Genomic DNA, 14,020 nt, shown 5'->3' on the forward strand with positions numbered 1-14,020 from the left:
AAGAATTAAAATAAGAAAGAATTCAATATACGGCAAAGCATAAGGAAATACATACCATGGGACTTCACTTTCCAACCATTCAAAAGAGAAATTGATTTCCAAGTTCTCGCCTCCATAGGCGCAATCTTCAAAATTGAATCTACCCAACCACGGAAGTTAGGAACGTGTTCCACATCTCCCATGGTTGCTACAAAAAGCCAAAAAAATACGAGATTAGAAAAGAAATCAAAATTCTTAAAAAGTAGACACGGTAAGAAAAAGAAAAACTTACGTGCAAAATTCCACTTCTCAGGGAAGGGAATGATTGTTTCACCCAACAAGTCCACCGTACGTACAGCAACATAACGACAATACCACCCTCGATCCTTGTCATCTTCGGGGTTTACGAAAACCTTCTTGCTTCTTGCAGTCAAGGTAAAAACTCCATGGCGGAATAATATGGGGTGGTATAGGTGAATAAGATGGGAAAAGGTAAAATTAACATTGGCTTTAGTAGACATATACCTTAAGCAAGCCACAACTCTCCAAACAAGAGGACCTACTTGTGCTAAGCAAATTTTGAAAAAATGGCAAAATTCAAGTATAACTAGGTCAATGGCAGGATTAAATCCCAAAGTAAAGGGATAAGTATAAACGAAAGAGAATCCAACTCTGAAAGAAGAAATTCTCTGGTTTGGGGCAGGAATCATCATACGAAGATTATCTCTCCAATTACAATCTTTCCTAACAGTAGGAATCACAAGTTCAGTTATTAAAGAAGGATAGGTGTCAATTTTTTCTAAATTTTTAACTTGTTCTTGGAGAGATCTTCTATCATTCCCAAAAGATAAATCATTGGGTACGATTTCTTCAACTAAAGGTTCCTGAGTAGGTTCAGAAAGTTCTTTACCTTTAGAAGAAGGGGTCTTTGGGATAGAACTCCTAATACCAGAAGAAGAAGAAGCAGAACCAGACGAATCACCACGAGTGGATCCTAGGCTCAAGCTTCGAAGCCTACCTCCTCTGTCTCTCCTATGTCTTGCGGGGGCATTGGGGAAGTGATCTAGAATTGAAATTTTTCTAGGGTTAGGGTTTGGAGATGACATTGTTGAAGAAGGATGAACTAAAGGGGAGAAAAAGCAAAAGTGAATAATAAATTGCTTGTTGAAGATTTATGAAGAAGAAGACAAAAGAAAGAGGGTTAAATATGTTTATAATGACAATCGTCAAACTTAGAAGTGTAATGACGGAAAGCCTATAATAAAGGCAACTATCACTTCGTGAATAGTGGGAACAAAGAAGCCTTGAAAAAAGGGTGCAGAATTGCAGAACCAATCAGAAAGTGACACGTGTGTAGAGCATTAAATAAAAGGTGACACATATGCAAAGCATTAATTAGAAGGGACAATTGAAGCGTCAGTACTGTCATAGAATTAATTACGGCAAAAATTTCCTTTTTATGAAGATCCACTTCCCAGATATTTAATTGATAAATAAATGAAAAGTGGGGGGACTATCTGTATTGGGAAAAAACTGAATTTACATTGAAGGTGACGTGGCATGACACGAGGAATGGTCAAAACATGATGATCAGTTAAGAGGCACGAGTGACAACAGATACGGGGAAAGAAAAGCTAAATAGGCACGAGAGACAATTCGAATAATACAAGCTTCGTACCTATTTAGGTCATTTAAAGCCAAGAGATCAGAAGGCATTGAAGACATGATTGTGTAACGTTAGAATAATGTGATTCAATATTAAATACCCAATACGTTAGAGAATTGGTATTAAATAGGAATGATTGTGTAACATCTTATTTAATGTCATTTATTGCTCATAATTGTCTCATTAAGACTAAGGTATTACTCCTTTACTTAGAATCAACTATAAAAAGAGGAGGTCTCGTCATTTGTAAGGGGAGAGGATATCATAAACATTACATTAGAATACAAACCTATTTACTGCTTATTTGTCATTCTCAAAAAGTCTATTATTTCTTTTTTATCTCCTGATTATCAGTAGCCCGAATTTCTATTTGTCTTTAGCTTTGACCAAAGAATCACATTTTTGATTAAACAGTAATAACGCTTTATCACCAAAGCCCAGAGGTCCCATAGATAATTTTATTAATTCTCAAGTGGGGCAAGCTACTTTGAATTCTAAATGGAAAAAAAGAGGGAAAAAATTAGTTTGACAGCAGATTGGCCGATTTTTCTTCTCAAGTGCTTACTATTTGCCGATTTTTGAAGGAGTAGCAAACTTTGGGCCAGGTTTCCTGCCTCCAACAATGCATGATCTAAGAACATGGATACTAAAAGAAGAGGCAACATTAACAGGATGCTAGAAGAACACAAAAATTTATGGAAGCAATATGGTTGTTCTATAATGTCAGATAGTTAGTCGGAAGGGAAAAGTAGATGTTTCATCAACTTTCTTGTGAACAGCCCCGCAAGTATTATTTTGTAAAGATCTATTGATGCGCCCGATTCAATAAAAAGTGGTGAGAAGCTTGCATCACACTTAAATAAACTTGTAGATGAAGTTAGGGAGGAAAATGTGGCCCAAATGATACTACAAATGATGTTGGTAGTATACAAAATACAACTGAATCAGGTCCTTTTAACAAAAAGGAGAAAACAGCTGAAACTTCAGGTAACTATATTGTCAATTTTTATTGCACTATATCAGAACTAACTTAAGAATGATGTATTAGAGCTAGCACTGTCTATTTTGAAAGCTTAACTCTTATCTTTTTCTGAAGACCAGAAGAAAACTCTCTTATGTGCATGTTGGATTACTCTTTTCTCTACAAGTTCCTTTTTATTTAAAAAGATAGTTTTGCACATAATTAATGTCTTTAGTGCAGCTGTACGTGCAGAGGCGGAGCTAGCCCACTGATTACGGATTCGGCTTAACCCAATCACTTTGATTCAAATCATGTATTTGTCTTACAAAATTCATTGAATATGTAAGAATTAACAATTTAGAACCCAGTAACTTAAAAGATTAGAACCTCGAACCCATAAACTCTAAATTTTGGCTTCGCCTCTGTACATGTCACTCTATGTTAACAAATATCATTGTCTGGCTCATCTCTTTTTTCATACGTGTATCAACTTTTGTTATCAAAAGAAAATATATGATGTTAATACTAATGAAAAGATGCATTTTTTCTTCATTCTAAGATATACAGAGAGGCAATTCTTCTTCACAAGTTCAAAGAGAGGAAGGATTATAAGATGTGGAGATTGTTGATGAAGCAAGATGGACTAATACAAGCCTTGTCATAAAACATTCCTTAGTTTCAACAGAAATATACTCTAAAACATAATTTATGAAAACGAAGAAACCCCACCACCAGAAAAGAATTGATTGATACATAATTTATTTTAAGGCATAAAACATTTGGTACATTGTAGCTTACACTATATCCTTAAGGTAAATTACTATTTGGTTAAAGATGTTTAATTTAATTTTTGTTTGATTTTTTTTGTTTTTATAATTTCTATCATGTTTAATTATATAGTTGTATCAGTTATATGTTTATTTATGTGTTTAGAATCGATATTTATACATATCTAACTAATTAAAATTTGAATATTTGAAAATTGAGTAAAATTAATGTGACTTTCAATTTATACATATCTTACATTCTCACAGATATATTGATGAACTTTAAAAGCATCAAAATATTTCCACAAGGATTCATATCCTAATTGTGAGTTGCTATATACAGTAATAAATTAATGTGACTTTCAATTTATACACTAATTCTAAGGTTTTACATTCAGTTAAAATTGTGTGACTATGTATTTGATGGAAAACAAGTATAAACAGCGGAAGCAAATAGCCAGGATCACTTGCATGTAATATAGACAATACATAATCACAGATTTTAATCAACCATAAGATCGATACTTATCTCTTGAAGCGCGACAGCGATCACGAAAAGAACCTCCAAGCAAGAGCGAAAACGTCCACGGGATCATCTTCCAGTTCCACTGTCTTCTGTTGTGTGATCCGAATAATGACCGGAATAAGCGAAACTCGTGTGGGCGAGTTTCTCGTAGGAAAACTGTATAGTAAAACCATAGCCTCCTTATGGAATAAAACCTCTTTATATAGCCACAGGTTTTAGGGTTTAAAGCCTTTTCCTAAACCTGTTAGGTCTTACTTTTCCACCAAGAAATATAATTCCATTTAATTCCTAATTATTCGGTCACAACAGGGACCTCAGTATTTAATTAACGAGGCTTCCTATTATGGACTTAATTCGAAATATCCGAATTAATACTACCATAATAAATTACGAATTATTCCACTAAAAATTCATAACTGCACTTCTCAGTTCAATTTCGAAATTCTTCCATTAAACATTATTTAACTCCCCATATTAAGATTCAGATACTAATCGAATAAATTAAATTACTGACAATTTAATTCATTGATTATTTTCTTTAGACCTTCGCTTAACTTATTTCATGTGACAGATACAAAATCCACCTGCAGAGTTTACACATAAAAACTTATAAGCTTTCAAAAAGGTATATCATCAATCTCTAGATCGAGACATGAATTCCATCAACTAATTATTACTTCGCCAATGCATATCATCATTGTCCAATTTACCAAGCATATTGACTCACAAAAGAATCTTGCCTTTTAGTAAATCAAAACAATAAATAATATACACAACTAATAATAATTATATCAAGATTAAGAGTATAAGTATATTTAATGGCTAGAGAATTTATTTTATTAAGTCAGTATAAAATACTTATCTCTACTTGGTCCGTTCAATACATATAAAATATACTAGCATAAGAAGTCGGAATTAAATCATTCTCATAATCAAGATAAATTATATTTAATCTTGTACTACAAACATTCCTGATGGTTTGTCCAATTCCATCACTAGATTGTGAACGTGATCTTTATACTTATAAGAACCGATGATTTAATCTTCCGTGTATAGGCTAAACTCTATACACTAAATCATCTACTATATAAGTAACGGACACAAACGAATATATGATCTATTTAAAAATTTGTTAAACTTAAATAAATAATTATTCCATAATAAATACTATATCCAAACCAAAATCCATGGTTAATAGTATATATCCCAACAGTATTCTCTCTTGCAATTACCATGTTTGATTCTTAAGATGAAATCTTGTGTAAATCTCATACATTGACAAAATTATTGGTACTTTTTAATGGTTTAAACTGGATAATACGTGTGAATGCACGTACATAGAAACTAGTACTGCCTCCGTTTTAGTTTATGTGAACTTGTTTGACTGGGCACAGAGTTTAAGGAAAAAATGAAGACTTTTGGAATTTGTGGTCCTAAACAAGTCCAAATGGGGCTCAGAGTATTTGTGTGGTTATAAAAGCTTCTCATTAAGGGTAGAGTTGTAACTTTAAGCTAAATTGTTACCAAATTTAGAAAGGGTTCATTCTTTTTGGAACGGACCAAAAAGAAAATAGGTTCACATAAACTAGAACAAAGGGAGTATAATCCAGATTTATGACATGTTTGTAGTCAGTGATGGAGGTAGGATCTCCACGAAGGGGGTTCAAATTTTTTTTTTGTAGCTAGTGGGAATTGAACCCATGACCTTATGCAGATTATGAACCCCCTTGACCACTAAACTACACTTTTGGATTGTATTAAGGGTGTTCAAAACTTAATATATAGAGATAAAAAATAGATTTTACCTTATATATACAGTGTAATTTTTCTCCTAAATCCGCCCTTGTTTGTAGTATGAAAAGAATAGTTCTTTTTTTTTCATTAATAAAGAAAGAAAAGTTTAAAATGGCCAATAATGATTTCAAAAGAAAATATTATCATTTATCAGCTTGAATTACTATAATATATTATTAACAATTACACTATTCATCAGTGTAGGAAAAGATCAATTTTCAACACCCCAAAAAAATTGACAGCACTTACAAATTCCATGTATTTTAAATTTTTTATGAATCAATGTAATGACTCGGTCGGTCGTTTCATGATTTACCATTTCGTTTCCCCCATTTCTGCTTCTTATTATCTTGTTCAGTTGTATTATGTGTTATCGGGTTAGTTGGCTCGGGTTCGGAGAGACTTTGGTAAAGTTTGAAACACTTAGTCTCTTTTGAGTAAGCTTAAGTTGGAAAAGTCAATCGGATGTTGACTTATGTAAAAAAGGGCTCGGATGTGAATGTTGATGGTTTGGATAGCTTCGGGAGGTGATTTGGAACTTAGGAGCGAGATCGGAATGTGTTTTGGAGGTCCGGAGTAGATTTAGGCTTGAATTGGCAAAATTGAAATTTTGGCGTTTTCCGGTTGATAGGTGAGATTTTGATATAGGGGTCGGAATGGAATTTCGGAAGTTGGAGTAGGTGTGTTGTGTCATTTGTGAAATATGTGTGCAAAATTTTAGGTCATTCGGACGAGGTTTGATGGACTTTTTGATCGAAAGCGGAATTTAGAAGTTTTTGGAATTCTTAGGCTTGAATCCGATGTGATTTTGGTGTTTTGATGTTGTTTTGAGCGTTCCGAAAGTTGGAACAAGTTTGAATAAGGTTATAGGATATGTTGGCATATTTGGTTGAGGTCCCGAGGGCCTCAGGTGAGTTTCGGATAGTTGAACAGATCAAATTGCATGTTGAGGAGTTGCAGATTTTTCTTCGGGTCTGTTGCAGACCTTTTGTTCTTCGCGATCGCGTATAAGGGGCCGCGATCGCGTAGGCTTATTTGGGGTCTGAGGTAGAGTTTCCCTACGCAATCGCGTGAGGCGTGTTGCGATCGTGTGGGTCTGTGTGGTGTAGCTTCGCGATCGCGTGGAGTTGGTTGCGATCGCGTGGGTCTGTGAGGTAAAGCTACGCGATCGCGTGGAGTTTGTTGCGATCGCGTAAGGTTAAATGAGGGCAGTTGGCTTTTGTGCTTCGCGATCGCGAGTCATTTTCCGCGATCGCGGTGGAGGAATTTTAAAAGCTGGGCAGAATGTTTTAAAAGGCCATATCCGCAAATTTGGGTCTAAGTTTCACCATTGTTGGGCGATTTTAGAGCTTTTTGAGGGGGATTGAAGAGGGAATCAAGGGGAAACACTTGAAGGTAAGATTTATGGACTTAATATTCGATCCTAATGTGATTTCTACCTAATTAAACATGGAATTTGTAGAATCTAAAGCCTAAAATTGGAAGTTAGACTTGGAAATTGGAGACCTAAATCTAGAGATTTGAGGGGTCATTTGTGATCGAATTTTGATGTATTTGATATGTATGAACTCGTGAGAGTGTAAGGATTCTAATTTTGTGGTTTTTATCGGAATCCAATACGTAGGCCCGGGGGCCGGGTTTGGCCAATTTCGAGATTTTGATGTAAATTGGTTATTTTCGAGTGAGCTTTGTTTCCTTAGCATATTTTGATGGTATAAATCTGTTTTTGAATAGATTTGGAGCATCCGGAGGCCGCTTTGAGGAGCAAAGACATCGCAGGCTAGAGTTTGGACCGGAGAGAGGTAAGTAATGATTGTAAATGTTGTCCTGAGGGTATTAAACCCTAGATTTCACATAGTTGTGCTACTTTGAGTGACGCACACGCTAGATGACGAGCCTGTGGTAGTATACCATTGGGGATTGTGACTTAGTCCGTCCAGTATGACTGTTTAACCGCATATTTGATTGAAAACTATTTGCTATCATCATATTTTGGGTTGTATGTTATATTTGGGCCTCATGCCAACTGTTTTGGACCCTTAGGAGATTTTTACTACTATTCCTCACTGTTTTGACTTCATATTTGTACTCAGTCATACTGTATTTTACTATTTTCACAACTCAACCATATTTACTTTGTTTTGACATCAAAAATGATATTTTGGGCTGAACATCATATTTTACTGTGCCCGAATGACTTTTAGAGATTTCTGACTGAGTGAAGCCGAGGGCCAGTGCTGTGAGGTTATTATGGGATCGGGCTGCGCGCCGCAGTGGTATTGTACTGATTCATGATTTTGAGGTTGAGTGCCTGATTTGTTACGCCACAAGGTGGCTTGTTATAAAGCCGAGTGCTTGTTTGATTCTGCCACGAGATGGCTTGATATTGCGCTTGGGCTGTAAGGAGCTCCTCCCGGAGTTTGTACACCCCTAGTGAGTGCGGGTACCCAGTGTGAGATGTGATATTGCCCGAGGGGCTGATGTTATTGCCCTAGGGGCTGATACGAGTGATTGTGAGATAGCCCGAAGGTCTGGTTCTGTTGGTATATTGCCTGAGGGGCTGATTTATGTTTCTATCTTTTCTACCTGTTTTCATTCACCCGTTTGAACTGCTAAAAGATATTTTAAAGAGGTTTTTACTGAACTAAGGTGTTTCTACGAGCTATTACTGTTTTATTGCATTGTTCTGGTTTTATACTGCCTCGTTGTAGCATTTTGTTGTGTTTTACATGTTTTCTTATCGCTCAACTGCCTTTACTTTTATTACTTACTGAGTTGACGTACTCGCATTACTCTCTGCACCCTGTGTGCAGATCCAGAAGTATCGGGTCACGCTAGTGAGGGCTAATTGCTTTCCAGCAGAATGTTCGGAGTTGACTAGGTAGCTGCTCGGCGTTCGCAGCCCAGTGCTTCTCCTTCTTATCCTTATTTTCCTTTGTACTAGCTTTGTATTAGACTGTGTAGTCTCTTCATACTCTTAGAGGGATGTTTAGATGCTCATGACTGGTGACACCCCGATGGCGTGCTGTGTTGTTTCCGCATTGCTCTATTCTACTCTTTATTTTAGGATTTATAGTGTATTTATGACTTAAAATGAATTATTATAACTATCTTAATTGGTTTGGGGGTTTGTGTCGGCTGGCCTTATTTTATGATAGATGCTATCATGACCGGGTCCAATTTAGGATTGTGACAATCAAGTTAGTGAATGGTCCTAGATCCAAATTAAAAGGCTTCATCATATAAATTTATTGGAGTAATCACTGAACCCGAGGAAGTTGAAAAGAAAAATATTTAAAAAGTATTCATCTAACATAAAAAAAAACTAGAGATATAGAGAATTTGCATTTTAATTACGAGATTCATTATCAAATATCAAGTTTCTTATACAGCTATATGCAAACATGAGTTATTCACATGATTAGAGGACTATGTCACAAAGAAATTTAAAGATTTGAAAAAGAAATTGATTAAAGAAAATGAAGGGCCGGCCTATCCTAGCCCATGACTCTCTTAGAACTAGGCTGGGCTGACTATTTTAATACCCATTCAAATGACGGACCGAACAATTCTAGCTCAACAACTTTAAAGGCATGCGAAGCTTGAGTTGAGCTAGACCGTTTTGATTGCTTTATGATTAATAATTAGAGAAAAATAATGATAGTATGATATTATGTATGTTAATAATGAATTTGGACTAATTTCCTCCAACTTCAATGGCATGTGAGGCGTGGCTATTTGTAAGTTGTAATTTATTGCTTTTATCTTGATTATCTGATGTGTTATAGTTTTGACTTTTGACAATTTGCACCCTAACTTATTTTTTTTAAATGATTTGATACATAACCTCTTGCTTTTGTTGCAAATTAACATAGTATATTTCTATTTTAGCAGACATCCGTACGTCTCTTTCACAATTTGAACAATAAAAATGAATATCCAAGAAATTAAAAATTAGTAGCTCCATAAATTTTCAGTGACACATATTTTGTGTGGTTATAATTTATAAATCATTACATAAAGGTAAATTATTTTTAAAAATAAAAAGGGGTCAGTTTTTTTTTACATGGATTAAAAAAAATAGGTTCACATAAATTGAAACATATGAAGTATTATTTTTCTTTAAAATTTATTTGTGATTACATGCAATTTCATTTTACATATTCCAAATTTGTCAAATTTAGATGCTCTATAACTAAGTACAGAATTTTGTACCATGATTATTTCTTCTAATAAACCATACCAAATATTCCCTAAGGTTCGTTTGGTTTGCGGACAAGTAAAATTGAAAAACTCAATAGTTTTAGCTCAAATCTTATATTTTTATTAAAAATCTATTTAATATATACAAAATAATTTATTCAAAACACAGTAAATTATTTTTTTTAAAATTCTAAACTCATAACTTCACATTTTTAGCTACAACTATGTATACCGAAATTGTAATATGAGAGTTATAATACGAGATTACGTAATGATGAGATTATTTTATGATTATATATTTTTCATAAGTATATAAAATAATTTTTGTAATTTTTATAATACGTAAAATTTTATTTTTAATTTTAACCCTATAAAAAAGGACTTTAGAGACTGACTCATATCCGAAATAGGATTGTTAATCCAAATCCAATATTGTTCCAGTTTCATAGGATGACACGTTTCACTTCTATTTAAATCTGAACCCTTTTTTGTTAGTACAAAATTACAAATCTACCTATCTCTTTCTCACACTTTATTACAAAAAAGAACAAAACAAACTCAACAGCTTTCTTCGTTTCCCTCTTTTGACATTCTCAACAGTTGCAGGTTGCTGGGTTTTGATCGTCTAGTCCACGACACAGGTAATTAATTCAATATATAATAGTTTAGATTTTTAATTTTATTTTTTAGCAATTTGTATAATTTTTCTGTTTGCCCAAGCAAAATTTTCAGTCTTTGAACACTAAAGAACATAAAACGACGACGACGATCCACTGAAATCTCATTAGTGGGGTCTGGGAAGGATGGGAAGGATAGTGTGTACGCACACCTTATTCCTGCCCCGAAATGTAGAGAGACAGTTTTCGAAAGACCCTGGCTCAAGAACTAAACGAACATAAAATTGAAAGAAATAAAAATGTTCAACCTAGGTTTATGGTTTCTGCAATTTCTGTTCTTTATCTTTAAATAAATAAATAATTAAATCATAGTTTTGCAATTTGTATAATTTGGTTAACATGTTGTCCAATTATAAGAATTAATTGTACCCTACTATAGATATTCCGAAGTGGTATCATTGATTCTATGCTCTGCTATAATATTTTTGGGATAACTACTTTTATCTTTTTTATTTTACATTCAAAATACAACCTTTGGTTCCTAGTTTTTTTTTTGTAATTTATTTAACATGTTCCAAAGTTTGGAACTTTTATTTTTTAATGTTGTTGGTAATTTGATTGATTTTGAAGTTAATTTCGGATCATAAATCTCTAACTGAATTGTGAATATTTCATCTGAATGATCATTTGAGTTATTATACAAACTGGTTATGTTGTTTGCCCCTTATTCTGCATTTACAGTCAAACTTCTCTTTAACAGTCTCGTTTGTTTCGAATATTTTTGGATGTTATAGCGAATGTTGTTGTAGAGAACATATATTATGTTGAAATTTGGTTCCGGAAAAGCTTGGCTTTTATAATGAAGTGTTGCTATGCTATTATAGAGAGGATTGACTTTATCTTCTTTTTTTTTGCAGCTGTTAAAATCTGTAAAAGTAGTATCTATCTAACTGCAACCATATGGGTGATGTTCTTCCTCTGTGTGCCTCTCCCCGTGACTTGTCCCTCGACATTGCAACCGTTACCTGTGAGAAGGGCAGGCAGAGCTTGAAGACTGTGGTTTCCATTTTCAATAAGATAAAGAGGGTGTTTCCGGATAAAGACTATGTTCCATCAACCGGTAGTAGTAGTAAGTCTTTTTTACCTAAAGATTGGCGTTCTTCACTTGAAATTTTGAAATATATCGCATACCAACATATAGTTAATTTGGTAGTGTTAATACTAGCAGGGCGTGTACTATCAATCCTAGCATCTTTCAAATTGTGCTTTTAAAGATAAAATAGCAAACTGAAGTGGGGTGTACAAACACTTCTCTAGTGCACTGCACTATTGGACAAATTTCAGATTGTACAAGAGAGCTGGAACTTAAGGAAGGAATGTATTAGTTTGACAATGTAGTCAGTGTGTTATAGTCTTGTCGTTGACCTTACCCCTAACTTATGATATTTTCTGTGAGCGAAGGTAATAATAGTGTATCACGTAGGTGCATGCTTCTGCCGTTACCTTTTGGTCATAGGATTTCCTTTGAAGTTCTTTTTAAAATAAAGTTCTGTCAGTTGTTACAAGTCTATTCCTAAGTCGCTTATGAAGATCCTGGTTAACCATGCTCAGATAAAAATGACTAGCTGTATACGGTGTTTTCCTAGCTTGGGTGGCAGATTAATGCCACAATTTATTTTGCTGATACTGTTTGGAGACGATAAGTTGCTTCTCTTTGGACTTTGAAGTGGTGATTTTTTTTTTTTTGGTGCAAAGTTGCATTCTACAATTGTGCTGGTTCATAGTCTTGGAGTGCTCGATCTTGTAATTCCTTAACTTTCTTTGAGATGCTGAATATGTTTTTCCCGTGTTTCTTTCAGGGCTTCTCAGAGAGCGTAATGACATATATTGGCTTCATTTTAGTAATGTTTCCATGCTGAGCATGGTCGCTGCATTCGTGCTATTAATGGGTGATCCAAAAGTTTCCATGATCTCCATTATTTTTGAGACGATTGTCCCGATGTGTTGCTGTATAATTCATATGATAGCGTTTTTCACGGTCATTTATTGGCATCGCGACATGCCTTTCCGGTTAATTGGCGCCAAGGCGAAATTTATGATCGAGGTCATTCCAATGATAATTGCAGCCGCCCTGCATCACCTTTTGGAGTTCAATTATGGGTATCTCGCTCTATTAGTATGCTGCACCACATATTTCTATATCTATGCCCACTTCTTGCATATAGCGTATGATATTGGGGGAATAGACGTATTGCTGGGATTAGTAATGCAGGTTCTTGGTTACATGTTGAACGTAGAATTGTTAGTTAGAGCTTTAGTTTTGAGCTTCTGCTTTGGTTTATCTTTCTATAGATGCATGACATATCGTGCTCCTGAAGTACCTGCTCATCATAAAAAGGAGTTGGAGCTGCCTTGTTGATTTGAATGTGTTTGTAGAGGACTAATTTCGTCTACATTTATAAATTATGAGCTATTTTTTCCCTTTTTGGCATGTAATGAGTCTTTGATTCACACACATTCGTTCTAGCTTTATGTTATCCCCTTATCACTCTATAACCGTATCAACTGTGCATCAACGGAGAAAAGGAAAAAACATTTACTGCAAACAATTTCCAACAGGATCAGTGGGCACATTTTTTGTTAATTACTCAAACGAGACCCACTTGTTTTTATTAATCACTCAAGCTTTTATTTTCCGATCCATCTACAGCATTCGAGGCAGATATATCTTTGTTGAATTCAGGTGCCAAATACAGGTACCCTAGTTTTATTTATTTATTTATTTGGTTTTTGCTTCATTATCTAACTGAGCTTTCTTTAATTTCCTATATGATGCTTTAACTTTACAGGTTGAATAGGTTATACAAGTTTCTGTATATTTTTCTGGAATGAGAAATGGGAAGCCAAATTTTATTGGTATGAATATGTTGTAGTTTTTAAAGTAGCCGGAAATGAGCAGATCACCATCATTTTCGGTGAAATCAGAAGCTGATAATTTAAAGATAGATGAAAAAGCTCAGCAGTGGGTAGTTGGGTTCTGTATTATTAGGTTTGATCTAGAACAAGGACAGCTCATTGAAGAATGTTACCCCTCGGGCTGTCTAACGCATAATGAGGAGCTTGAAGTTGCATTTAGCTCATTTCCGGATTCTGTTTCTCAGAGTCATAATCGATCAAGCATCCATGATTGTATTTTTTTCTTTCATGTCCGGAGGCAGGGGAATCCTCTGCCTTCATCCGAGATAGTTGAAGTAGATAATACTCGAGTGACAGCTACTGATAAGGTGTTTAAACAACGGGGACGAATTCAAATATTTGTATGGTTTTGTGTTTAACAGACAGACACGATGAAAGGCTTAAACGGGGTGGTGAGCAAAAATCCGTGGTGATTCTTTCTCACAACGGAGTAGAATTCATTCTCGTTTGACTGAATGTCAAGTTCTGGTTGGCAAAAAGAATAAATTGGACAAAACAGCTATCAGCTTGAGAGAGCATGTCCGAATTTTA

General features: G+C 34.8%; 1 protein-coding gene across 1 annotated transcript; it reads left to right on the forward strand.

The window, feature by feature from the left end:
- Positions 1–10,386: 10,386 nt before the first annotated feature.
- LOC107803649 (uncharacterized) lies at positions 10,387–13,874 on the forward strand. Its single transcript, XM_016627416.2, has 5 exons — positions 10,387–10,537; positions 11,431–11,642; positions 12,373–12,673; positions 13,224–13,269; positions 13,363–13,874. Exons 2-5 carry the CDS (start codon positions 11,474–11,476, stop codon positions 13,369–13,371), a joined length of 525 nt encoding a protein of 174 aa, XP_016482902.1. The 5' UTR covers positions 10,387–10,537; positions 11,431–11,473; the 3' UTR covers positions 13,372–13,874.
- Positions 13,875–14,020: the final 146 nt, after the last annotated feature.

Source organism: Nicotiana tabacum, chromosome 7, assembly GCF_000715075.1.
Source record: "Nicotiana tabacum cultivar K326 chromosome 7, ASM71507v2, whole genome shotgun sequence".
NCBI lineage: Eukaryota > Viridiplantae > Streptophyta > Magnoliopsida > Solanales > Solanaceae > Nicotiana > Nicotiana tabacum.

Excerpts from the sequence above, each read along its gene's own strand:
- LOC107803649 (XM_016627416.2), top strand. The coding sequence starts at position 11,474 with ATGGGTGATGTTCTTCCTCTGTGTGCCTCTCCCCGTGACTTGTCCCTC. Across the intron at positions 11,643-12,372 it reads TCCATCAACCGGTAGTAGTA|GGCTTCTCAGAGAGCGTAAT; the intron begins GTAAGTCTTTTT and ends TGTTTCTTTCAG. Across the intron at positions 12,674-13,223 it reads CTTTTGGAGTTCAATTATGG|CATTCGAGGCAGATATATCT; the intron begins GTATCTCGCTCT and ends ATCCATCTACAG.